General features: G+C 47.6%; 1 protein-coding gene across 1 annotated transcript; it reads left to right on the forward strand.

The window, feature by feature from the left end:
- The first annotated feature begins 27 nt into the window (after positions 1-27).
- On the forward strand, positions 28-26296 carry EARS2 (glutamyl-tRNA synthetase 2, mitochondrial). The gene is made up of 9 exons (XM_058711555.1): positions 28-301; positions 2608-2763; positions 5655-5844; positions 9424-9896; positions 11303-11411; positions 13812-13965; positions 14060-14190; positions 20791-20926; positions 21386-26296. Exons 1-9 carry the CDS (start codon positions 163-165, stop codon positions 21467-21469), a joined length of 1572 nt encoding a protein of 523 aa, XP_058567538.1. The 5' UTR covers positions 28-162; the 3' UTR covers positions 21470-26296.
- The last annotated feature ends 1259 nt before the right edge of the window (positions 26297-27555 follow it).

Raw genomic sequence — 27555 nt, forward strand, 5'->3', positions numbered from 1 at the left:
GCCTAGTGGGGCCGGAGCGGCGTTGGGGAGCGTGGGCTTGCAGGCTAGGAGGCCTGCGCCTTTAAGGGGCGGGGCTGCGCCCTCTGTGGCAGACGCGGATTGGCTGGAAGGGGTCCTCGGAAGTGATGCACCGAGAAGCCCACGTGTGCGGTTCCATCCCACATGGCGGTGCTTCTGAAGAGGCTGCTGCAGTCGGCGAGGCCCCCCGCGGCCTTGGGCCGCCTCGTAGGACGGCGCGAGGCCAGCATGGGCACTGATCCCGGGGCTGCAGTGCGGGTGCGGTTCGCCCCCAGCCCCACAGGTAACCTGGGCGGACGTGACGCTGTAGGTCGAAGTCCATCGTACCGTGTCCGCCCCCCGAATATTCCCGAACGAATCCCTTCCGGTCGAGTCAGACTGGGCGGGCAGCGCGACCCTATTTTGCAGGCGTAGAAGTAGGCCCACGAGCGTAATTTATTCACATTGCCAGGAAGTTCTTTGTGTTTATCGAACTGTACCATTACTTTCGGTCCCTTTTTCATGTATTCAATAAGTGTTTATTGAGGACCAACAGTGTGCCAGCTATTGTTTTAGGCGTTGGGATGCCGTGGTCTCCAGGAACGTTTTTGGCTCTTGTTCTCAAGAAGCCTATCCTATAGTATACATTATAGCCGCGACAAATACGTGTAAAAATAACTGTAGTTTTAGTTACAGATGCCATAAGAGAAATGAAGCAGAGTAGGCGTCTGGGGGTTAGATAGGAAGCTCAAGAAGGGCGTGTTGAGGATGTAGCATTTGAATTGAGAACCAAAAGACAAGAAGTCTATGTATGTGAAGTCTATATGAAGTCCATAAGAGGGACTTTAGGCAGAGGAAAATGCAGGTACAAAGGCCCTGTGGTTGATGTTGGCACTCAGCAAGCCAAAAGAATTAGGCAGAGGCTCACTGTATGCCCTAGTGGAGAGCTTGTCAGGGTGTCCCCACCATTTCCCCCCGGTTTGTTTTTCTCACGGAGGCTTCCTTCTGCCTTCTCCACACTGAGCATTCCTCTCATTCAGAACCTGTGGGTCCACATGTAAGCCTTTGTGTCAAGATCCCACCTGCACAGAGTGACAGGATCTTTCCTGGCAGGCAGCAGAGTGTAGAGCCGGCCTCTCAGACCATGGTGACAGGACTGGTTTTTAATTTCTAATTGATTATGGATCAGTATTTTTATATAACCAACAGAAATGAGTTATTAAAAAGGACAAATATTGAAAGCATACAAAATATGAGCCTATTTCTATTGAATTCACCAAATATAAAATTACTGTGTCAAATTGCTGTTTCTAAATATTTTTTCTCAATTTCTGTACTTACTTGGTATGAACTGGCAGCAGTTTCTAGACCAGCAAGTGTCTGTACTTGGCTTTGCACAGCACTCACGTAGTGGTTGGGGGCCACAAGGTCTGAGATTGGCTGGGTCCAAATTGCCAGCTTTGCTGTTTGTTAGCTGTGTGACATGGGCAAATTGCATAACCTTCCTGAGCTTCTGAGTTTTACCTTCTGCCAAACAGGGCTAGTAATAGTTCCTGTCTTGTGGGTTTGAGCTAATGCAACTGAGGCACTTAGCAAGGTCTGGTATTTAGCACTTAATAAACAATATTCTCTATTATGATTATAGTTCTCCTTTTTTTTCTGATTTGCAGGAAAAGCCCATACAGAAAAGGCTGCTGACTACAGACAGATAAAACATACTGACTACAGACAGATTTATGAAACAACATAGGTCATTAATAGCTAAAATTAATTGAAGGGTATACTTTGACCAGCGCTTAGGTCACAACAGCCCTGTAAGGAAAGTTTCTTTTTTCTTTTCTTTTTTTTAAATCTTAGCGGATGAGGAGATTGAAGCTCATACACGTAAAGTAAAGTGCCCAAGGGATAGCAACTGGTAAATGGTGGATGCAGAATTTAAATCCAGATTGATTTGGTTTAAGCGGTCTTGCTTTCAACTACTGGACCCCGTCTTCTGTCTTGGGGACCTCTGGTTTTGTGGTTGCCTTGTAATAACTAGCAGAAGGTCACACATAATCCGTGTTGAAGAAGTTTGCCTGATGCCAGAAGAGGCTTATGGGTTCCATGCTGCATCCTGAACCTGTAGATGCAGAGAGGCTCGTTGTGGAGTCAGAGCCATGGCCTGGACCAAAGAAGATAAGATATTAGCTTTTTTTTTTCACCCAAGCACATCATTGAATTTGTACATGTTAAATGGATGTGTGGTAATGGCTTCAGTGGATAATCCTCTGTTCTTATTTGGGTAAAACTTGGCCTTGAGGCAAATCTAAGTAGAACAGTGGGTGCAGTTAGGAAGAGTTGGAGTCTTTTTTTTTTTTTTTCCACAAAATTACATGCTCTAAAACTTGGGTGGTCTTCTATTTCCAGGATGAGGGGCTAAAGAGGTTGACCACCCCTGTCCTCTCCTGTGGCAGTCTGTCTCGGTGTTGACTGGAAGGATGGGACAGGGGTAGCTGTTCCTTGAGCTTCGATATTCACTGGGATGTCCTGGTACAAGCAGGGCTTACTTGCGTCTGGCTGAGGTGTGTCAGTTCATCTTCCCTGTCTTGACTGAGTGTTCTCTTCTACTAGGCTTCTTGCACCTGGGTGGCCTACGCACTGCCTTATACAACTATATCTTTGCCAAGAAGCACCAGGGGAGCTTCATCCTCAGGCTGGAAGACACAGATCAGACCCGCCTTGTGCCTGGGGCAGCAGAGAATATTGAAGACATGCTGGAGTGGGCAGGTGAGGCAGTCAGGGAAAAAACCCTTCTCCAAGGGGGAAGCGGGAGCAGGGAAAGGAGCCAGTAGGCCTCACAGGGCCCAAGCTGGACAATGAGGAGTTCCTGGAGAGATAGGTATATTTGTGCTGCCTCAGGAGGCACGTGCCCCCCCCCAAAAAAGATGCTAAAGAAATGCTCTGAGGCTGTTTTGAGGTTCCTGTTCTTAGAGTGTCAGGTGCTACTGGGAACGGACAGGAAACACAGGCCAAGCATAAGATGGAATTGGAGAGGCGAGGTGTGTAGTGAGCAGAAGGCTCCAGCCCCTTGTTCCCATGTGGGAATGCTGGCCCAGCTTGTCCAACCTTCTGACTTCCAAGAGGAGCCAGAAATCCAGGTTTTCGTTACTGTTTTGTTTTGTTTTTTTAATGAATACTTGCCATTGTTAAACTTGAACTCAGATTTTTTTTTTTTTTTTTTAAACACACTGTGTGAGCCAAACTAAATGTGTACAGCTTCTAAAGTCAGTCTTCTTATGGGAAGTTTAATCTGAAGGACTGCTAAACCCCAGGAAGACAAGGAGGAGTGTGTTTGTGTTCCCTGGGTCAACAATTGCTTACCTGTCAAGACAGGTACAACCAGTTAAGTTCTCCAAGGAAAAATACCAAAAATACCGAGACTTTTATGAGATGTGTATTTTAATCTGCAGTAAATTATTAACTAGACTTTGGGTTCCCAAAGGGCAGAAACTGATTTCATTTTTATCTTCTATTGTAGAACATTATGGCAGATGCTTAGTTGAGATTAGTTGAGTAAAGGAATTCATTCAAGGAGATCACTTATTGTAATTTAGGTCATGTTCCAGCATTGAACAGAGACTCTGTTGTCAGTAATTGGAAGACAGATAAATTAATTCATTTTCACCATGATGTTAAGTGTTAATGTGTGCTATGGAGAAAAGGTTAACAGGTTAGAGAACTGACAGGGAGAGATGCTGTTTTAGACAGGGTGGTCTTCTCTGAGGAGGTGACATTGAAGCAGAGATCACACAAAGTGAGGGGCCAGCCCTGTGGCTACTTGCACGAAGACTGTTCAAAGCAGAGGCAGGGCACCCGGGTGGCTCAGTAGGTTCAGCACCCAACTCTTGGTTTTAGCTCAGGTCATGATCTCACGGTTTCATGAGTTCAAGCCCCACATCAGGCTCTGCGCTGGCAGCCTGCTTGAGATTCTCTCTCTCTGCCCTTCCCCCACTCGTGCTGTCTGTCTTTCTCAAAATAAATAAACTTAAAATTTTAAAGCAGGGCGTCTGGGTGGCTCAGTTGATTAAGCATCCGACTTCGGCTCAGGTCATGATTTTGCAGTTCATAAGTATGAGCCCTGTGTTGGGCTCTGTGCTGACAGATTCTGTGTTTCCTTCGGATTCTGTGTTTCCTTCTCTCTCTGTTCCTCCCCCACTTGCACTCTGTCTCTCTGTCTCTGTCTCTCTCTCTCTCAAAAATAAAGATTAGAAAAAAATTATTATTTTTTTAATTTAAAAAGCAGAGGGAATGGCAGATGTGAAGGCCCTGATGAAGGAAAGCATAGGGTGTATGAAAGGAGCAGCAAAGAGGCCAGCATGGCCCAAGGACTGTGACCAAGCAGAGGGACTAGAGATGTGAGGACAGAAGTTGGCCGGTACTGAACCTGCAGTACCAGGCAGGCCAGGATGAGAACTTGGATTTCACTGAGTGTCTGCTATATGTCAGCCACTGTCTGAACAGGAAGTCCAGGGGTGAAAGAGTCCTACCCTTGGAGCCCCTGGTGCAGCACGATTGTGTAAATGACGCCTGCAGTCCCTCAGCACAGCTTCCTCTCCGGTGTGGTGGAGAGGCAGAGCTGACTTCTGTGGCTTCTTAATTTAGGAGTCACCCTTTTTGTGTGTAATTGACATATAATTTACGTGACACGAAAGTCACCATTTCAAAGTCTACAAATCAGTGGTTTTTATTGAAAGCCGTTTAGGGTAGAAATACCACCATCCGGCTCTTTTGTGTCCCCTTTGTCTCTGCAGGAAGTGTATATTGGTTAAATCTGTCCTTTGTGACCTGAGGAAACCGGACCTTGGGCTGGAGTTGTGGCTTACAACAGATCGCATTTCATATAACGGCACCCATCGCAGTGGTTCTGCGTGTGTGCACTGGGCTGAGCGCTTTGAAAGTACCAGTGCGTCCCGTTCTTGCCACCGCCCCGCATGCTAGAGCATAGCTCCGCTTTGCGGGGAAGGAGGCTGAGGCAGTACAATCAGGGTGAAAAGCGTGGATTCTTTGGCCCCCTGGCCTGGCTTCGAACGCATCTGTACCGCTTGCTGTTGGCCAAGTGATGTAACAGAGCCCCTCTGTGCCTCAGCGTCCATACTGAATGGGGGTCACGATGGCGTCTACCTAGTAGGGCGGTTCTGAGGCTTGATGGAAGTCATGGGACATAAGAGCAGCCTGGCAGGTGCTTGGCACTGCGGCCCTCACCCGTCTTCAGGATCCCTTGTCACAGCTTCTCTGGCGCAGAACCAGGGGTCCAGCCAGGGCTGTGCCCTGAACCATACTTCGTTCTTTGGAGCCAGCTCTTCCGGGCCTGGGCTGCTTTCCCCCTCCCCAGGGAAAGGACAGATGGAGAGGAAGGGCAGTTGAGAGCGTGGACTATGGAGGTGACACACCCCTGTGACTCCTTATCTTTCAGGCCTCACAACCTTGAGCGCTTACCCTCTCTTGTTTTTCAACTGGTCACCTATAAAAGGGAAATCGCGACAGTAACGACCTTGAGGGTTGTTGTGAGGATTAAAAGCTTTATTGTATGCGTAAGGCACACAGAACAGTGCCGAACCGGTGCTGTCAGCATCTTCATCGTTAGAATTTGGTGAGCATTCTCTTTTGCTGTGCCGCAGGCATCCCCCCAGACGAGAGCCCCCGCCGGGGAGGTCCAGCGGGGCCGTACCAGCAATCCCAGCGACTTGAGCTCTACGCCCGGGCCACGGAAGCATTGCTGGAGTCCGGCGCTGCTTACCCCTGCTTCTGCTCACCACAGCGCCTGGAGCTCCTGAAGAAGGAGGCCCTGAGGAATCACCAGACGCCCCGGTGAGAGCCCCAGCCTGTCGAGGCTGCTTCCCCAAAGTCGCGTGTGTCCCTCATCTGCATGACAGATTCCCCCCAAACTGTGGTCCCTGCATGGCCTCTTTGGTCAGGAGTCTGGGCGCAGCTCTGCTGGCTCCCTTGGCTCAGAGTCTCTCTCAAAGCTGCAGTCAAGGTTTTGGCCAGGTTTGTGGTTTCCTCAAGACTGGCCTTGCAAAGGGTCCGCTTCCATTTCTCTCATGAGGCTGCTGGCTGCCCGTGGGCTGCACTGGCTGTTGTGCGGAGATGCCAGCTCCTTGCCATGTGGGCCTGTCCACAGCGCAGCTCACAGCATAGCAGCTGGCCTCGCTGTGGGCAAGGTGGACAGAAAGCAAAAGAGAGCAAGACAGAAGCCAGTCTGTTTGTAACTGAACAGAGGAAGCAACATCTTGTCACTTGTGCCACATTCTCTTCCGAAAAAGAAAGTTGTTAGGTCCAGCCCACACTCCAGGCAGGGGATGACACAAGGGCAGAAACACTGGAGGTGGACATCACTGGGGCCATGTCAGAGCTGCCGACCACACTGGCTCTCAGGCAGTGGTAACACGTAAAGTAACTTCACTTATTTGTAATTCTGAGTAAGTAAAGTTTTTTTCAGAGGCAGAGAGATGTATATGCAAAGATCTCTCCTAACCCTGACTCTGGCCCCTCAATTTCCCTTTCTATAAACAACTGCAGTTAGAATTTTCTTTCTTTTTTTTAACGTTTATTTTTAAAATTTTTTTAATGTTTATTTTTTGAGAGAGACAGAGCACAAGCAGGGAAGGGGCAGAGAGAGAGAGACACAGAATCCAAAGCAGGCTCCAGGCTCTGAGCTGTCAGCACAGCACTGACAGCTGTCAGCACAGCACTCACCAACTGAGTCACCCAGGCACCCCATATATTTATTTTTGAGAGAGAGAGAGCACATGTGAGCTGGAGAGTGGCAGAGAGAGAAGGGGACAGAGGATCCAAAGCAGCCTCTGAGTTTACAGCAGAGAACTCAGTGTGGGGTTTGAACTCATGAAACGTGAGATCATGACCTGAGCTGAAGTCAGATGCTTAACCGGCTGAGCCACCCAGGTGCCCCTAGAATTTTCTTCTGTCTTCTCCAGAGACACTCAACGCATGTACCCTGATGAACACGTATTGTTTCTCTTTGCCATTCCAATGGCAGCACACAATATACGGATTGTGCAACTTACCGTTCCCACTTACCTTTTTTGAGGCTCTCCAATCTATATAGGCCCACACATTTTTCTTATGCTTGCATGGTATTCCATTGTACAGATGTAACATCCGTTAAACAGTTTCTTACTCATGAATCTTGATGCCATTTCTAATCTGTAGTTATAATGAAAGAGCTGAGATGGATCATGTTGACATATGTTGTGCACGTGTGCAGGGTGTTTGTTGGAGACCCTCCCAGATGAGGAATTGCAGGGCCAGTTTGGAGCTTTGATAGACACTGCCTGTGGCCCTTGACCACCTTGCTTCCCATCAGCAGTGGCATCAGGACATCTTGAGTTCCAGTTTATTTATTTACTTATTTATTTTTTAAAGAAATTAAAACAAAGTTTTTTTAAGTTTATTTAAGGAATCTCTACACCCAACGTGGGGCCCAAACTCATGACCACAAGATCAAGAGCCACATGCTCTTGCGACTGAGCCAGCCAAGTGCCCCGCCCCTTTTTAAGATAGGCTTCATGCCCAATGTGGGGCTTGAACTCACATCCTTAAAGTCAAGAGTCAAGCTCTCATGGGCACCCCCCACTGAGTTCCAGTTTAAATGAACTGTTTGGACAAGCACTGGATATTTGTATGAGGTCATAATATTCACTGCAGCTTTACTTTTTTGTCATAAATAGTCTACTTGTTTATTGGTAGGTTATTTTTTAAAATTATAGTCAAGTTCTGTTGTGGAATCCATGCAGCCGTTTATTAATTGAACACTTAGCTCTGTGTCAAGGAGTATATTTTCAAGCTTTACATTTCTGTGTCAGGATTCTTCGGGGACTAAGTAATGGAACACCCCTTTTAAAAGGGACAAACCATGCTAACTAACTTGGATGTAAATTAAAAAAATAAATAGATAAAATTTAAAAAAATTAATAAAAGGGACAAACCAGGGGCGTCCAGCTGGCTCAGCGGATGGAGCACGCGACTCTTGATCTTAGGGTCATGAGTTCAAGCCCCATATTGATGGTAGGGTTTACTTAAAAAAAAATAAAGAATAGGGGTGCCTGGGCGGCTCAGTTGGTTAAGCGGCCGACTTCAGCTCAGGTCATGATCTCCGGTCCATGAGTTCGAGCCCCGCATTGGGCTCTCTGCTGTTAGTGCAGAGCCTACTTCAGAGCCTCTGTCCCCTTCTCTTTCTGCCCCTTCCCAGCACTTGCACACAAGTGCTTGCTCACTGTCTCTCTCTCTTTCTCTCAAAAATAAATTTAAAAACAATAATAATAATAAAGAATTTATTTTTTTTATTTTTTATTTTATTTATTTTTTTTTCAACGTTTTTTATTTATTTTTGGGACAGAGAGAGACAGAGCATGAACAGGGGAGGGACAGAGAGAGAGGGAGACACAGAATCGGAAACAGTCTCCAGGCTCCGAGCCATCGGCCCAGAGCCTGATGCGGGGCTCGAACTCACGGACCGCGAGATCGTGACCTGGCTGAAGTCGGACGCTTAACCGACTACGCCACCCAGGTGCCCCAATAATAAAGAATTTAAAAGAGAGTGGGGGACAAATCAGAGCTTCTCATGCTCTAATGTGCAGACGACTTACCTGGGGATCTAGTTAACATGCAGATTCAGATTCACCAGGTCTGGGCTGAGGCCCGAGATGCTGCATTTCTGACCGTCTCCCAGGTGAGGCTGTTGCTAGGGATCCACAAACCATACTTGGAGTAGCCAGGGCATAAACCACATAGACATTTGTCACTTACTCTGCAGAAGTCTGGAGGTGGATGACTCAAGGATAAAACCAGCGGCTTCAAGACATCAGCGCTCTGTTGTGGCTTCTTCCCACCTCCCCTGCCCCACCCCCTACACTAGTTGCAAGTGGCTGCGGAGGCTGCAGGCATTCTGCCCTCACAGGACAACATCTGAAGGGCACAGGGGGAAAGCAGAGGAATTTTCCTCTTGTGGCTCTTTTGCTCTCAATTGGAGAGGCAATCTTTCCCCAGAGCCTAAGCCTCCCCTGCCTCCAGGCATACTTTTCTTTGAGTCTTAGGGACTAGAGTGGTCTGGCCTGGACCATTTGCTGGCAAATGGGAATGGGATTGCATGATTGGCCACACCAGCTGTGATTCAACCCCCAGGACTAGGCATTTTGCTATTTCCTCATTAGCAAGGAAGAAGAGGGAGAGGCTGGCAGGTAGGCAGGCGCAAGTGTCTGCCACACTGTTACCAATTACTGTCTTCCCCATACGTCACTCCGCTCCCTGTTCAGGACTGGAAACAGAGCTGGAGAAGTAGATGACTTGCCAAGGTCAGCCAACTATCAGAGACAAAGACGGAATTCAGTCTGTAGTCATCCTAACCTCTGTGATGCTCTCCTTTCACAGGTATGACAATCGGTGCCGGAACCTGAGCCAGGGGCAGGTGGCCCAGAAGCTAGCCACAGGCCCCAAACCTGCTATCCGCTTCCGCCTGGATGGGGAGGCACCAGCCTTCCAGGACCTGGTGTATGGCTGGAATCGGCATGAAGTAGCTAGTGTGGAGGGGGACCCGGTCATCCTGAAGAGCGATGGCTTTCCCACATACCACCTGGCATGCGTGGTGGACGACCACCACATGGGCATCAGCCACGTGCTGCGGGGCTCCGAGTGGCTGGTCTCCACCTCCAAGCATCTACTTCTGTACCAGGCCCTGGGCTGGCAACCACCTTGCTTTGCTCACCTGCCCCTGCTCCTCAATAGGGATGGCAGCAAGCTGTCCAAGAGGCAAGGAGACATTTTCCTGGAGCATTTTGCTGCTGCCGACTTCCTGCCAGATGCCTTGCTGGACATCATCACCAACTGTGGCTCCGGGTTTGCAGGTACCTGCCCACCTGGGAGTTTGCAGTGGGACCAGAGCAGTGAGGAGCTGGGGCTTTGGTTCAGGCCCAGCTGGTCTTCAGGCCAGGCTGTGCCATATACTAGCTGCACGCTCTTGCCTAAATTCATTCTTTTCTCAACAGATGTTTATTGAGCCAGATGCTGTGTTAAGTGCTGGGGCTACAACAGTTAACTAGCTAAATGTAACCCCTGCCCGTAAGGAGCTTATGGTCTTTGAGCCTTCCCTGCCTTTCTATAAAATGGGGATAAGTGTTTACCTCGTAGGGTTAAGTTAGGATTCACTGAGCTCATGAGTATGAGGCACCCAGTAAGGTGTCTGCCACTCTGCACAAAAACTGTAGATCTTATGGTTATTATAATTATATTACTCCCACTATGGCAAGTGTGGGTTCCAACAGAATTACTAAGACTGCTATGACCCTAGTGTATTCCAAACTGAGCCCTTATCCTTGGTCCAAGACTTAGAGCCCAAGGTTTAAAGAAGCAGCAAATTAGGATGACCTCTTTGTGGAGGGGATTTTTAGAAATGTGGCACTGGTAGTCTGCTTACTGTTTATTCTGCTCTTATCTCATTTACTCCTTAAAACAGTCTTTAGAGGATTAAATTATCCTTGCTGTTTATAAGAGAATTGTGAGGCTCAGACAGGTTTGATGACTTGGCAAAGCCATGCAGCCTGTAAGGGGCACGGCAGAGACTCCCTGTAGGCCTAGGCCTGGCCACGATGCCTGCTGACCGCATGGGACGGGGCTGCAGCTCTGGAGAAGCAGCTCCCCGCGCAGCGATTCTCTGCACTGCCTGAGGTTTGGAACCACCTGGGAAGCTTGGGAAGAATACTGATGCTCAGACGCCATCCCAAACCAGCAGAGTCAGAATCTCTGGGGCACAGCCAGGCAATGAGCACGCTGTTCCTGCAACCCACATCTTTGAGGGCACTGAGAGTTGGTTTAGCCTGATTATTTAAAAAAAAATTTTTTTAATGTTTATTTATTTACTTAGCATGAGTGGAGGAGGGACAGAGAGAGAGAGACACACACACACACACACACACAGAATCCACAGCAGGCTTTGGATCTGAGCTGGCAGCACAGAGCCCAACATGGGGCTCGAACCCATGAACCATGAGATCATATCCTGAGCCGAAGTTGGACGCTCAACTGACTAAGCTACCCGGGCACCCCTAGTCTGATTGTTTTCAAACTTGTTTTTCCTGAGTGACAGAACCCTTTCTGCAAATGAAAGCTCCTTCAAGGCCCGTGATCTATAAAAGAGTTAGAAGTTGAATCCCTTGGGTCAGAATGGAATGGGAAACCCAGAACGTGATCACCTAGCCTCCCTTGTGATTGAAAAGCGAGGGAGGGGGCTGAGGCTGGGCCTGCCTCCTTGCAGAGAACCAGATGGGCAGGACCCTGCCTGAGTTGATAACACAGTTTGACCTGACCCGGGTCACCTGCCACTCAGCCCTGTTGGACCTGGAGAAGCTCCCGGAATTTAACAGGTGAGTGGTGAAGCAGGGAGGCCGCTGGTACAAAAAGGCTTTCTTGCTAATGAGGGTACCCATGGCAGAGGGTCTAGTGGGCTTTGGAGTCACATGGACCTGATTTTTACTGTGGGCTCATGTGTCTGATGCTCCATGAACACAGAGCATGTAAGTCTCCTAACTTCCTGGAGCCTCTGTTTCTTCCTCTCGAAAATGGGGCTAATAACAGTACTTACCTGTTACGATTGTTGTAGGAGTTCAGTTAAATTAAACGTTGCATCAAGGTGTTGTACACACCCCCTGGTACATAAAAAGTGTTCTGTAAATGATAGGTACTGTCTCTGTCATTACCATTATTTCTGGTCGTCCTTTGCATGGATTGTTAGCCATGGCCTAGAGAAAAGGGGCATCTTCACCTCGGAATCACCCCTTGCCCCCCACCCAACACAGTGACTGGGCACTGTCTCATGACACCTGTTTTACATTTCATGTAACTCTTCACTCAGACCTCTGAAGCCAGTTACAGTTCAGATCACTGTTGACATGTCCATCTAAGGGCCTTGGTGGTAAAGCCAGCAGATAGATGTGTACTTAAGGGACAAGGGACTCAAGGATGCCGTCTCTTGAGCACTGGTTTGGGGACAGGCTCTCTGTGCTTTACTTGCATGAGCCCAGAGAATTCGCATTGACTGCAGGTATTGAAGGTTGTTACTTCATTTATCTCCCATCAGACATCAGATCAGTTGTCTGACTTTGCTCTCTTTTGCATAGAAGGAAACGACACATAGGGCAGTGTTCCATAACCAGCCCGTTCACGCAGCAAACGGCAGGCATCCCTTGAATGGGGTATTCACCAGTGAATGCAACTTGAACCCTACCTTTCTGATTGTAGGGAAAGTGGTATTTTAAGGAAATGGGGCACAGCGGGGAAATACTTTGTGACCCATTCCAGTCCTCCAGCATGAGGGTAGCCAGAGGAGGATGGAGGTGGGCTCTGCTCGGCGTGGACCCAAGAGGAGATGCAGTTTTGGGACTGCCACGAATGCAGCCGAAGCCATTAATGTTTAGATGTTCCTGGCATCAAGCCGCTGCTGTGATTATTTCGGTAATAGCAGTAAAGGTAGCACCGGTAGTCGTCAGAGCAGCACCACAAGTGTGGTGGAAGTAGTGATAGTAATTGACGTTTATTTGGCACTTCCTGTCTCCCAGGCCCGGGACCTTCCATGTATTATCTCAAGTGTGGCCACTTGGGTCTCCTGATTGCTTTCTGTCTACGGTCTTCTCCCACTGCTGCGGAGATCCTAGAGACACTTTCAGTATGTGGTGTTAACTCCTTTTTAAGAAAATCGTTATGTTTTTGGGTAGCGTGTGCTCCAGATAGCTTCGCAGAGGGTCTCATCCTTCCCCCCCTGATGTGCGGAACCCTCAGTCCTGACCCCCTGCCCGCCTCCAGCTGCCTTTTCCTCTGTGCTTTCCAGGTAGTCCCTCATGTAGTCTGCACAGAGCCCTGTGACGGAGGCCCCTGCTTGTCCCTGTGGTGTACATGAGCCTCCTGAGGCTCTGGACGATCATGTAACTTGCTGCAGACCTCTCACAGGGCCGGCCTGATTCACAGGCCTGCCCCAGTTCCAGAGCCCAGAAGATACGCCCCCACCGCTGCCGCCTGCCTTTCTTCCATGCCAGGGCAGCCTAGGGAGGGGACTGAGGACTGGTTAAGGCTTTGCTGCTCCCGAAGAGAGGGAGCAAGGCAGTTAGAAGAATTCTGGAAAGAAGAACATTGGAACTGACAAGAAAACCTGAACTTCTTGATTATGAGCCCTGGATTCAAACAGCTGTGCACTCTGAGCTTCAGATCCTATAAATCTGTGTTCTTGATCTCTGCCTTTTTGTGCCGGAGCCTCATGCTTTAAGCTATGCAAGGAGGCAGACACTTGTAGATTGTACCTTGTAAAGTCAGGTGCCTGTCGAGGCCAGCAGCCAGCACGGGGGTAGGTAGCAAGCCTGGGGAGAGGCACTGGGGAGCAGAGGCCCTGGCAAACTGGAGTGCTCTGTGCCTGTAAACCAGGCGGCCTCCACTCTGCTCCCGCTATTGAAGTGTGGGGCACGAGGGCCCTTTGCAGCCAGATCTTCTCTGATATCCCAAGAGAAGCCAGAAATCTCTGTTTTTATGTGATCTCTTCCTAGTTTAAAATGTTAGCTACTATCTTAGAAACACAACAGGATACCTGAGTTGCTTGGGGCTCTTAGGCTGACTTAGACCTTGGCCAGATCCCTTTCCTGTATGATCTGTTTCTGGGCTGTGGGAGGGACAGCTCATATAACGTGTCATTCTTCAAACCTTGTCTGCTCCCTTAGGGAGAGGGTTTGGAGGGGACTGGGAATGCCAGTGGCTGCACGGTCCCTTGGTTTCTCTTACAGGCTGCACCTGCGTCGGTTGGTGAGCAGTGAGACCCAGAGACGCCAGCTGGTGGGGAAGCTGCAGGCCCTGGTGGAGGAGACATTCGGCAGCCAGCTGCGAGACAGGGATGTCCTGGACCCAGCCTACGTGGAGAGGATCATCCTGCTGAGACAGGTGTGGTGTCAGGGAGCTCCGGTGACTGAGGGAATGGGTGGCGCCCCCCTTCTTCCCTGTCTGCAGTGTTTTCAGCGACTGCCTCTTCCCCTAGGGTCACATTTGCCGCCTGCAGGATTTGGTCTCCCCGGCACATTCCTACCTGTGGACTCGCCCTGCCGTGGGCCGAGCGCAGCTGGGCGCCATCTCGGAGAAGGTGGACTTGATTGCCGAGCGTGTGCTGGGGTGAGTTGCTGCAGGCCAAGCTCAAGGCTCTGCCCCCGAGTTCCCTCTCCCTCCCAGGGCCCCCTTCCTCCAGGACTGGCTGCGGGGCCTGCCACACAACGCATGGCTAGTGAAAGGGTCTTGGCAAGATGGTCACTCTGGTAGGGGGGCTTTTCCAGAGGAGCCAGACCCTCCCCAGAGAGGGCAGTGTGTTTGGGATTGGGTTCACCTGGGTTCCCTGCCAGTGTTGCCGCTTACCCAGTCCTTTCTCCTGCCCAGGTGGCGTCACTATGGCACCTCTTTGAGCTTCCATTTCCTCACCCCTAACGTACAGATGCTACTACAGTCTTAACTGTACAGGAACAGAAATGCAACCAAAGCTGGCTTAAGCCCAGCCTAATTCAGGGGCCGAAAACATGTCACCAAGACCTTATTTTTCTCTCTGTTCCTTTGACCTTCTGTTCCACACTTCTCAATGCCGGCTACTCTTTCTGCAGAGACTCTGTATCGAGTAGATGGAGGGTGGGGCTCTCTACCAGACAAAAGAAATGACAGTGCTTACCCCATGAGGAAGTGGCAATCCAGGGCTAAAGAGCTTTTTCCATATCTCAAGGGTCCTGATGTCCCTAGATTCTGCTCTTGTCCACACGGTGCATGGTGGCTCATAGACCATCCATACTTTAGCCAGAAGAGGAAGGAGGAAAAAGGGAAGGGGATGGGACACTCCTACTCCTTACGGAACAGACTTAAAAGTTACACATTCATCTCCACCTGTATCTCGCTGGCCAGAATGCCTGTCTTATGGCCATGCCAAGCTACAAGGGAGTCTGGAAAGCTTTTTTTTTTTTTTTTTTAACTTGGCAGCCATGAGCCTGGCTAAAAATTTTATCACTATATATGAAAGGAAAAAAAGGAGAGCAGCCTCTCTCATGTCTGCGCCCTGTTTGTAAGACAGCTCCAACATCACAAAGCCTCAGCTGTGTCTTAAGATGAACTCTGACGGAACCCAATTAGCTACATTTTTCTCTCCGAACCAGTCACACGAGGCCTGGGGAATGTGATGTGCCCGTTGGCATAGGTTAGCTCATCAACTCCTGGGCCGTAAATGGACCCCCAGCCAGGGCACATGAGCTGAGAATGGGAGCCAGGTAATTCCTCAAGGAGATTTGGGGTATCAGGAGAAAGGGAGGTGGATGCTGGGCAGCAAAACTCAGTGTCCATTTTACCTACCTCCTCCCACCTTTGTCATGAAGATGAAAGTAGGTCTTAAGCGTTTACTTACACATGCCTACAACTTGCTTTTTTTTTTTTTTTTTAATTTTTTTTTTTTTAACGTTTATTTATTTTTGAGACAGAGAGAGACACAGCATGAACGGGGGAGGGGCAGAGAGAGAGGGAGACACAGAATCGGAAGCAGGCTCCGGGCTCTGAGCCATCAGCCCAGAGCCCGACGCGGGGCTCGAACTCTCAGACCACGAGATCGTGACCTGAGCTGAAGTCGGACGCTTAACCGACTGAGCCACCTAGGCGCCCCACAACTTGCTATTTATATACATTAGGTCTGTATACGTATGTACACAGGGTGTGTGTGGATATGTGTATACAATGAAATTCATAGCCACCTAATAAAGTATCTGGTTAAAATGTTATCCCCATTTTATAGATGAGAAAATCAAGACACAGGCTAAGTAACTTGCCTAAAATAACAGTAAGTTGGAGGAGCAGGGATTCAAACCCAGGCGAGGTTGGGCCTAGAGGCCATACACTTCTCTCCAAAGTGCTTGGACAGTGCCTGATATCTAGAAACCCTCAGTGTATTGTCATAATAAATAAACACCTGGAAATGATAAGAAAATCATGTGGCAAAAAATATAGTATGATACAAATAGTAGAAGAAGATCTATGGCAAAAAGTATGTGTTCCCTCCTACTGCAGCCCCCAACAGAAATGTAGCCGCACTTAGCAGTTTCCTTTATGTAATGTCTGAGTATTCAGTGATATGGATATGTAACTCCATTTTTGTCTTTTTAAAATTTGAAATTTGATGTTTTGATTATGAAAACATTCAAACCTTTTTTTATGTTAATGTTTATTTATTTTTGAGAGAGAGAGAGAGTGTGCCCCCATTCAGACCTCTTAAACCTGAGTGTAAAAGCTAGAAAGCGTGAGGCACCTGGGTGGCTCAGTTGGTTAAGCGTCTGGCTTCAGCTCAGGTCAGGACTTGCAGTTCATGAGTTCGAGTCCCGCATCGGGCTCTGTGCTGACATCTCAGAGCCCGGAGCCTACTTTGGATTCTGTGTCTCCCTCTTTCTGCCCCTCCCCTGCTCACGCTCTGTCTCTGTCTCAAAAATAAGTAAACGTTAAAAAAAAATTTTTTTTAACCTAGAAAGTATAAAAAAGGTAGATATTGGGAAATCCAGTTTTATCCTTGTCCCCCATCTGTTCAGTTCCAGAACTGTCTGCGCATTTCTACCCTTTTTAATTATATCTAAATGATCCTTCTTTTTTACACAAAAATACGGTAACACTGTTCTGTGTCTTTTGATTTGTTTGTTTCACTTAACATATCTGTAGATCTGCCCAGTCCTTAGAATCCTCATTATTTTCTACAGCTACACTTAGGCCATTATTGTACCACTTTACGATAATTTATTTAACTCATTTCCTATTGATGGACATTTGGATTGCTTCCAAATTTTGCTGTTATAAACAATGCTATAGTGAATAGCCACATATAGACATCATTAATCGGGTTTGCATTTATATCTCTAGGATAAATTCCCAAGAGTCATTATTACAATACTCCTTTAATTTAGGGCATTCCACAATAGGAGCTCTTAGTGCTAATTCACCAGGACCATTGCCTTAACTCCACATCCCTGCCATGGGGTTAGATTTCAGAGACACTCTGGGGCTCCCAGTCAGGACAGGAAAACTGACACCCAAGTGTTCTGAAGCTGCCAGATTTCTTAGAAGTCCCTTCTGTACCCACGCCAAGCTCTGGGCCAGCTCTAATGTGTCCTGAGCTGCCATTGCCTGTGGCCTGTCCCTCTTCTACCAGCTCCTTAGCAGCCTGCTTCCCCACAGTGGCATAGAGGAGAGTTCCTATGTTTTCCCATGGTAAATTTTAACAACTTTTTTTTAAGTAGGTTTCATGCCCAACATGGATCTTAAACTCATGACCCTGAGATCGGGTCGCAGCTCTACTGACCAAGCCAGCCGGGCACCCCATTTTCCACATTAAAATTTTTTTTTTTCTTAAGTTTATTTATTTATTTTGGGAGAGAAAGAGCATGAACTGGGGAGGGAGAGAGGGAGAGAGGGAGAGGGAGAGGGAGACAGAGAATCCCAAACAGGCTCCGCACTGTCAGCCAAGAGCCCAGAGTGGGGCTCAGACCCTTAAACCATGAGATCATGAGCTGAGCCGAGATTAAGAGTCAGATGCTCAACTGACTGAGCCAGCCAGGGGCCCCTCCGTGTTAAATTTTATATTTTCTGTATTTTATCTTCTGGATATAGGAATAATAATAAGCACGTGGCCGAGTTAATGATGCAATAAGCATGGTTATTTTTGCCTCCTGTTGAAATTCAGTGGCTCAGAATCCAGAGTTAGTAAGGGAATCTGTCGGTACCAAGAGGCAGTTTCTTCCCATTACTTACGAGCACGGGTCCCCCAGCCAATCACCCTCCACGTGAAGCCTATCAGTGGCAGGGGACTGTCTGGACCCCATTGAGCACGGGCAGTACCCCAGTTGGCATTGTGGACCATCCACACCAGTGGAACTGTCCAGGCCCTCTGCAGCATTTCCACTTTGGAATCTCTGTAATAGCTGAGGGGGACTGAGAAGGTGCTGTAAAATACAGGCCCACCCACCCTGCTCCCGTCCATTGCTCTAGCTCAGAGATTAACAATTTTTTTAAATGTTTATTATTTATTTTTGAGAGAGAGAGCAGGGGAGGGTTAGAAAGAAAGGGAGACACAGAATCCAAAGCAGGCTCCAGGCTCTGAGCTGTCAGTACAGAGCCCAACGTGGGGCTCGAGCTCATGAACCATGAGATCATGACCTGAGCCAAACTTGGACACCCAACCAACTGAGCCACCAGGTGCCGCTCCAACTCAGAAATTTTTTATTTTATTTTATTTCTTTTTCTTTTTTTTTTTTTTTTTTTTGGCAAGTCAAGCTCTAACTGAATGGGGAATCTCTCTTGAAACTCAAAACACACTGGTGAGAGAGGATCTCAGCTGGCTACCAGCAAAGCAGAGGGCGATTGTTGGCCTATTGGATTTTATTATTATTTTCTAAACATTTATGCTTTTTTTTAACTCATTAAGCTTTTTTAACTTTCTTTAACTTTTTAACTAAAAAAGTTTTTAAGTTTATTTGTTTTGAGAGAGAGAGTGCAAGCTGGGGAGAGGTAGGGAGAGAGGGGGAAAGAGAGAATCCCAAGCAGACTCCACACTGCCAGCATGGAGCCCGATGTGGGGCTCAAACTCACAAACCATGAGATCATGACCTGAGCCAAAATTTAGAGTTGGACGCTCATCTGAGTGAGCCACCCAGGTGCCCCTGGCCTACTGGATTTTAGATCCTTAAGTGCTTCAACTTGTGGGCAAAGAATGTTTGTAGCAAGAGGTGGGTGCCAGGCTGGCTGATGCAGCAGCCTGTGCTCTGGTGGGCCCAGGCAGCCGGCACCATAACCCTGTTCCACTTTGAGAACTGCTTCATGCTGGCCAACGTCCCTGACTTTGTCACCTACAGGTGCAGTGGCCTATCAGAGTGCAAGCCCTTCTGGAAGTGCACACAGGCTGGGGTCACCTACTTCTTCATGCAGCTGTGCAAGGTGCTGTTCCTGGCCACTCTTTTCCCATCTGGGAAGGTGGCATCTGTGACTTTATTGGGGAGTTCATAAAGGCCAGCATGGATGTGGCAGATCTGATAGACCTAAATTTTGTCGTGTCCCAGAATACAGGCAGGTGGGGAGTTCAAGATCATGGTTGTTGCCCTAAAAATTTTTTTTAAAGAATGATTGTAGGGGCACCTGGGTGGCTCAACTGGTTAGGCATCCAACTTCAGCTCAGGTCATGATCTCACGGTTTGTGAGTTGGAGCCCCATGTCGGGCTCTGTGCTGACAGCTTGGAGCCTGGAGCCTGTTTCGTAATCTCTCTCTGTCTCTCTCTCTCTCTGTGTCTCTCAAAAATAGAGAAACATTTAAAAAAATTAAAATAAGATAAAAGAATGATTGTAGCAGGTTGGTGGCAGTACTGTTACTGGAGCCGGGGTCCCCCGAAGTCTCTTTCTTTCTGCCCTTCTGTGCTACAAGCCCTCTCCCCTGCCCAAAGAGTCTCCCCTCTGCCCATCCTAAAGCTGTGTTTCAAGTAATTTCACAGAGGGCTTCATTCTTCCATCCTATGTCTAACCTGTTCTGAGTTTGTTTTTAGATTCTCTTGCAATGTTTCTGAGCTCTTGGATATAATAAATATTAGCTAATGTTTAATTTCTTTAAAAAAATTTTTTTTTAATGTTTGTTGATTTTTTTGAGAGAGAGAGAGACAGAATGTGAGTGGGGGAGGGTCAGAGAGAGAGGGAGACATAGAATCCAAAGCAGGCTTCAGGCTCCGAGCTGTCAGCACAGAGCCTGATTTGGGGCTCGAACACATGAATCATGATATCATGACCTGAGCCAAAGTCAACACTCAGCTGACTGAGCCACCCAGGCACCCCGCTAATGTTTAATTTCTAAATGAAATTAATTTCTAAATGAAATACAAGATCTAGTGTTTCAGACTAGAAACACTAGTCTGGGGGCGCCTGGGTGGCGCAGTCGGTTAAGCGTCCGACTTCAGCCAGGTCACGATCTCGCGGTCCGTGAGTTCGAGCCCCGCGTCAGGCTCTGGGCTGATGGCTCGGAGCCTGGAGCCTGTTTCCAATTCTGTGTCTCCCTCTCTCTCTGCCCCTCCCCCGTTCATGCTCTGTCTCTCTCTGTCCCAAAATAAATAAAAAATGTTGAAAAAAAAAAAAAATTTAAAAAAAAAAAAAAAAAAAAAAAAAAGAAACACTAGTCTGAAACACTAGTTTCTAGTGTTACTGTCTGTTCAAGCAACGTACTTAGTGCCTAACAAGTTTGAACTCAGCCCCACCATAGCCCTGTGAGTTACAGACACTATTATTATCCCCACTTTATAGATGAGAAAACTGAGGCATAGCGATCACATGACCTTGAGGTAGAAATTAGTAAATCCTCTTACTGTGGTACCATCTGCGTTTTCCTGTATTGTGCTTGGATTATCTGTGTATTTGCTTCCTTAGTTGTTTTTTTTGTTTTGTTTTTTTTCTCAAATTGGAAAGGGATGGGGATCTTCTTCCTTCCCTTCTCCCCCAAGCAGACTTGAACACTGGTTGTGAATGTTAATCTTCAGAAATCCTCCCTCTTACCTACTTGCCACTGGCCCATGCAGGCCCTCATAGACTGGCTCTTTTCTAGGCTTTTATTTATTTATTTAAGTTTATTTACCTTCTTTTAGTAATCTCTGCACCTGACATGGGGCTCAAACTCACAACCCCTAGATGAAGAGTTGCATGCTCTTCCCACTGAGCCAGCCAGGCGCCCCTCTTTTCTAGGCTTTTAGAAGGACCCGATATGAGCTTAACTCAGGACGTGCTGAGTGGAGAACTGAAGAAGGTATCAGAAGGTCTGGAGGGGACCAAACACAGCAACGTGATGCAAGTCCTCCGAGTGGCCCTCAGTGGACAGCGGGTAAGTGGGCAGATGGGCTGGACTGTTCCCTGGAGCCCCTCATTTATCCGTTCAGCTGACATTCAATGGCAGTCAAGCTCTGGTTTGGGGGTACAAAGACAAATGAAACACAATCACTCCCTTCAGTCTCTCAGCAGATAGTATTTATGGAAGCACCTACTATGCAGAAGCACCGTTCTGGGTACAGTGGGCACAGTAGTGAATGAAACATGCACTCTCCCTGCCTGCATGGAGCTGGCGGTTGATGGGGGGCCAATAGACATATCACCACGGGAAAACAGGCTCCTGGGACCCATCCTTGGCCACGGAAAGTAAAGACAACGCAATGCTAACTGTGCCCCTTCAGACGCAGGCAGCGGCACTGGGGTTGGCCTGGGGTGTAGCGCCTGCAGACTGGGGCTGGGCTTTAGTTCTTTAGGCAGTATAAGGCAATAAGGCAGTTTCTCTTTTTGTTCTTAGCAAGGACCTCCGGTAGCTGAGATGATGGTGTCCTTGGGAGCGAAGGAAGTACGGGAACGAATACAGAAGTTGCTTTCCAGCTAGAGAGAAGATAAGACAGAGGAAGAGGCAGCCCTAGGAACCTGGACGTGCATGGAAATTGCCTTCAGAGCAAAGCAGAAGGGGCCTGGGGTCCATCAGGAAGCTCACAGAAGGAATCCCAAGTGGAAACGGTCTCTGGGTGCACCCAGTGCGTTTATGGCTTCCTCTCACCTCGTGCTTGGTTCTGACACCACATTACACAGCACAGGTTAGGAGCTGGTTCACGAGGGCTTGTGTCATATTCAGCTCAGGCTCCCGTAATGGCTTAAACAAGAGAAAGTTACTTCCTCACAGTTCTGGAGTCTGGAAGTCCCAAGTTCAAGGTGTCAGCAGATGTGGCTTCCCAGAGGTCTCTCTCCTTGGCTTGCCATTGGCCACCTTCTCTCTGTGTCCTCACATGGTCTTTCCTCAGTGTGTGCTCTTGGTGTCTCTCTGGGTGTTCAGATCTCTTCTTATGAGGACACGGGTCAGATTGGATTAAGGCCTACCCTCATGGCCCAATTTTAACTTACCTCTTTAGAAGTCCTGTCTCCACACACAGTCACATTCTCAGGTCCTGGGGGTTAGGGCTTCGGCACAGGAGTGTTGAGGGGATGCAGTGCAGCCCCTAACAGCTTGGCATCTCCCTGGACTCACGGGTTGCAGTGTTCAGGCCCCGCTTATAGGTGAAGCAGTAAAAGATGAATGACACCAGCAGGGCCGAACTGGATGGCAGACTCTCTGGGGCTTGTAAAAGAAGTGACCGTCTGCCGAGGGCGAGCACTACGCTTTATGCCACTCTTAAACACTCTGCTTTGTCCTTGTATTCGGGTGCCTGTGTCTCCTTCTCTAAAGGCCCTTTTTTCCTCTTTTCTAGTTCTCCAGACCTGGTCCTCGGACTGGAGACCTTCATCCCCTCTGTTTTACACCTTTTTCTTCATACCTACCTCCTCCTTCTGCCCATTCTTGTTAAGTCATTGTCTGCGGGTTTCCGAAATAAGATGTTCTTTTTTTTTTTTTTTTTTTTTTTTTAACTTTTATTTATTTAAGTAATCTCTGCACCCACCATGGGGCTTGAACCCACAACCCTGAGATCAAGAGTCACATGCTCTTCCGACTGAGCCAGCCAGGTGCCCCTGAAATAGGTGTTTTCATTGGGGTGAATAGGAATAGCTAAAGAGAAAGGAGGATAATGTATGCCTATAAAAGCTGTACTGGAAAAATAAAATAAAATAAAATAAAAATTTGAAAAAGACCCTGCTGGGGCTCCTAAGTTTTTCCTGTGTGGCAGCCAGCCTCCAAAATGTCCCCCAGTCATTCCGCCGTCCTAGAAGTCACATTGAGTAGGGCCGACTTGTGATGCCTCGTGGCTTCTGTCTTATCCTCTTGGATCCCTTGCTTTGTGGGAAGCCAACTTCCACATCACAAAGACACTCGGGCAGCCCTCTGGAGACATCCATGGGACAGGGAACTGAGACTTGCTGCCCGCAGCCATGTGAGTGAGTTATCTTGGAAGAAGGTCTTCCAAGCCCCGGTCAGGTGTTCAGACACCATCCTCCATGAAAGATCCTGGGCCAGAACCACTCAGCAAAGTTGCTCCTGAGTTTTGGACACACACAGGTTATAAGATAATAAACGTTTATGGCCTCAAGTCACTTGGTTTAGGGATAGTTTGTCACCCAGCAATAGATAGCCTTTTGCCCAGGAGAGTAGGGAAAGGGGATTCAGGGTTTGTTACGCTTTGCACAGTCCTAGTCTTCGCTTCAAAAAATACATCAGATGAAGTTCTTTGGTTGCAAGTAATAGAAACCAACTCTGCCGAACATAAGTTGATTGGAGACTATGGGTTTATGGAGAGTTTAAGTCCGTGGGAGAGTCAAGGAATCTATGAGAAAGCCAAAGAATCAGGGCTTGGAAAAGACAGGAATCGAGGGCACTCTGGTTATCGAGGCAGCAGGAGCTAATGGCCAGTCTTGTTCTTCAGTGGGGATGTCTGAATCTCGGCTAGTTTTTTTGTTGCTGTGGTTTGTTTCCCTACTGTGTTTTCTCTTTTAGTTCTGGATGACTCATCTAAAGATTTTGATTTTTTTTTTTAATTTTATTTATTTTAAGTAATCTCTACACCCAAGGTGGGGCTCAAACTCACAACCTGGAGATCAAGAATTGCATGCTCTTCTAACTGAGCCACCCAGGTGCCTCTAAAAGATTTAGATTCTAAAAAGAGAGTGTCTTGGGGAGCCTGGGTGGCTCAGTCGGTTAAGCCTCTGACTCTTGATTTCAGCTCAGGTCATGATCTCACGGTTCGTGAGTTCGAGCCCCGCATCAGGCTCTGCTCTGACAGCACGGAGCCTGCTTGGGATTCTGTCTCCCTTTTTCTCTGTCTCTCCCTTGCTTGTTCTCTTTCTCTTTCAAAATAAATAAAAATAAAGTAAAAAAAAAAAAAATAAAGAGAGAATGTCTTTTTAGACACCAGCGGTTAGAACTAACTGTGATTGTGATGCCATTTGTTAGCCAGGAATAGGTAGTCCCTCAAGAATTATATCCAATGCAGGAAGAGTCATCCCCAAGGAAAAGTAGGAAGCTTTTTCCAGAAGGGGTAATGAAGAAACAACAGGTATTTCCCACAGAAGGAGATGCAGAATACTAATACCTAGGGCTTATCATGCACATATGTGAGCCTCGACCACTGCTGTGCCTCATATTATGCTGGTAAACATTGTAGTCCATCCTTATTCAATTTCCAGAACCACATGAGGAAGGTAGTCTCATATCTGTGTTACAGGTAGGGAAACTGAGGCACAGAAGTGTTGATGAACTGTTCTGAGGTTATAGTATGAGGCAAAGCAAGGATTTAAACTCAGGCTTATGACAACCCAGAGCCCAAGGTCAACTCCTTACTGAGTGATACATCAGAGCTTCTGTTTCTATGACACACAGGATGGTTACAAGGAACTCTGGCTCGTGAGTTGATAAAGCTGCTGCCACGTCCTCAGTTGGAGGAAGCCTGGGTTTTCAGACTGGGGGTTTTGCTCAAGACCGTGGGTGTGTGTGAAGGGATGTCACACATTTGAAATAACCTCAAGTCCATCCCCCAGCACTTTTGAGAGCACGGTGAAGTGGTAAAGGCCACAGAGGCCAACTGTCTAGACTCAAAACCCAGTTCTACTGCCTACTTACCATATCTGCTTTATCTCAGTTTCCTCATCTGTAAAATGGGGATGACAATTGTTCGTGTCTCAGAGTGGTAAGGGTTAAAATAGATGATGTATGTAAAGTTCTTAAAACTGCCTGGCACTTAAATGTTGTCACCACCACCGGTAATTTCATTCTTAGAAATGGCGATCTTGGTTGCAAAACCTAGAAACACACTCAGACTAATTTAAGCCACAAAAGGAATTTGTTGAAAGAGGTAGGCTGTCATAGATCCAAAGGGGAGGGCTTCCAGCTGAAACTTACAAGAGCTTGGAATCTGTATCTGCAAACCCACCAAACCCACTCTTGTCCGTCTTGAGACTGCAGTTTCTAACGTGTCTGCTCCCCTTGTCTTTCCTCTGCAGGCCGGCTTACTGTGTGAAGTTATCTAGTGTACTTATACATGTTTACTGCCTGGCTTACTCTAAAGAACCTGAGATTAGGACTGGCAGGGAGTTTGTCTCATTCTTGGTTATAACTGGTACCTGGCCTATTGCCTGACATGTAGTAGGGAATCAAGTGACGATCTTGTGAAGAAAATAAGAGCCCCATCCGTCAGACTAGTGTGTTCAGAAGTGACAGTCATCAGCTGGTCCAACTCTGCCAAATTCTAATAGTTTCCCAGCATTGCTTTCATTGCAAGCTTCTCTCCTGCAAGATACGCAATTGTAGTTAACAGTCTGGTCCACTGCCTGTAATTTGCTTTGAATCCATCTATCTATGATACATAGACTTTTAAAAAATATTTTATTTTGGGGGCACCTGTGTGGCTCAGTTGGTTAAGCATCTGACTTCAGCTTAGGTCATGATCTCACAGTTTGTGGGTTTGGGCCCCTCATTGGGCTCTGCTGAGAGCTCAGAGCCTGGAGCCTGCTTTGAATTCTGTGTCTCCCTCTCTCTCTGCTCCTCCCCCACTCATGCTCTGTCTCCCTCTCTCTCCTTCAAAAATAAATAAAAACATTTAAAAAATATATATGTATATATATATATTTAACTTTTTAAAAGAGAAATGTTATTTTTAAGTAATCTCTACACCCAACATGGGACCCAAACCCACAACCCCAGAGTCCAGGGTCACATGTTGCACCGACTGAGGCAGCCAGGCACCCCTCTGTGAGACTTAGACTTTTGACACAGACTCTAAAGTAAAGGATGGGGACAAATGGAATAGTTCAATATAGAAGGATGTGCAGTGGGAACTAAAATTGGATGTGGTATATTCATCAGTTAATATATTTGTCTTATGACATAATTCCTACCTTCCCAGGGACTAGAGTGATGAGTACTTAGAAAGTGAGGACCTCTGAGTGATAGCAGGGTCCAGAGAGAGAGGCTTTTAATCTGTTCAGAGATGCCAGAAGGCTTTACAGGTAAACTGACCTTTGAACTGGGTCCTAAGGGATGTGTAGGAGTTTCCCAGGTCTGTGAGGGTTGGAAGGGTATTCCAAGCAGAAGGAGGAAAGGGGAACTTCACAAAGGTGGGCATGATTGGAACTAAGGGTAGGAGTTGAGGGGGCGTCAAAGTGGCTGAGAAAACAGGCAGAGGGAAATTCCAAATGGCCCTTCTTTGCCAGGTTAAGGGTATCAGTGTGCCGTCTGATGCAAAAAACCAAACAAACACAAAACCAAAAAACCCAGATTCAAACCAGCTTAAAACAAGATTTAGTATTTCACGTGACAGGAAGTTCAGGGGTAAGGCAGGCTCTAGGGTTGGTTAATTAAACGTTCAGGACGTCAGTAAGGACCCAGGGTCTTTCCATCTCTACTATATTGGCCTCAGCCAATAGCCTCTGGTTGATTGCCTCTGCTTGCAATTAATTGGCTGGCCTAAGCGGTTGGGCCTCTCTGCACTTCCTCCTTCATGTCTTGTCAGCAATAGTAGCTTTCTGTGACTCTCTCTCTAAAAGTAAGGGAACTTCTCCAAGCACCCTTCACGGCTCTACTTCCCCATTCTTGAACTTCTGGGGAAGTAGGAGAGACATCCTCATAGATCAGTCAGACCCAGAGCTGGGGGCAGGGCCAGCTCTTCCCTGAGGTACATGGCGGGGTGGGGGAACAGTGGGCACCTGAACAAAGTGGGGGTTCAGTTAGTGAAGACATGAATTAAGTCTTTGGGAGGTGGAAGGTGAGGAGCCATTGAAATGTTTTGAGCAGGGAAGGGACACGATCAGGTTCATGGGTTATTGGAAAGATCGTTTTGGCAGCTTTGCTGCAGAGGTTTGAGCAGAACCAGACCTGGTGGGAGAGGATTAGAAAATGAGGCATGAGGAGAGCTGTTGTCATCATGCATCCTTATCACAGCCTCATCCGTTACTGCCCCTCACGTGCCCTCTTGTCTGGCCTCCAGCCACATATGCCCTCCCGAGGGCCCTAGGCATGTCTCCTTCCTGCCTTCGTGCTAACTACTGTTCTCTGTGACTGGAAGGCGAGTCCAACCCGCTCTTCTCTGGCTTTGCCTGGTCACCTTTTTCTTAGCCTTCAGATCCCAGCCCGGCTATCACCTCAGGGAGACCTTTGACTTCCTCCCAGAAGGTCTTCCTGTTGTCATTAATCATCAGCACCCTATTCTTTTCCAAAGCACACAATTGGAATCGATTGCGTAACTAATTGTGTATGTAAGCAATTCTGCACTTATTTGTTAGTGTCGGACCGGAGAGTCCACGAGAACAGGGGCCTCTTCTGTCTTCACCATTGTACCCCTAGTGCTGAGAATGGCACTGGTTCACTGGTGGGTGCTTAGTAGATACCGTTGAGTAAAAGGCCAGATCTGCCTCTGATTAAGTTGGATGGTCAGGGTGAGCAGTCAAGTGCACAGGCGCTGGTATTGCCAAAGTCACTATGTTTAGTTAGAATACTGACTTGCAGTGTGCAGGAACTTCACATCACTTGTGGCTACTATTTTCATTAGTGAATCACAG

This window comes from Neofelis nebulosa, chromosome 18 (genome assembly GCF_028018385.1).
Source record: "Neofelis nebulosa isolate mNeoNeb1 chromosome 18, mNeoNeb1.pri, whole genome shotgun sequence".
Lineage (NCBI taxonomy): Eukaryota > Metazoa > Chordata > Mammalia > Carnivora > Felidae > Neofelis > Neofelis nebulosa.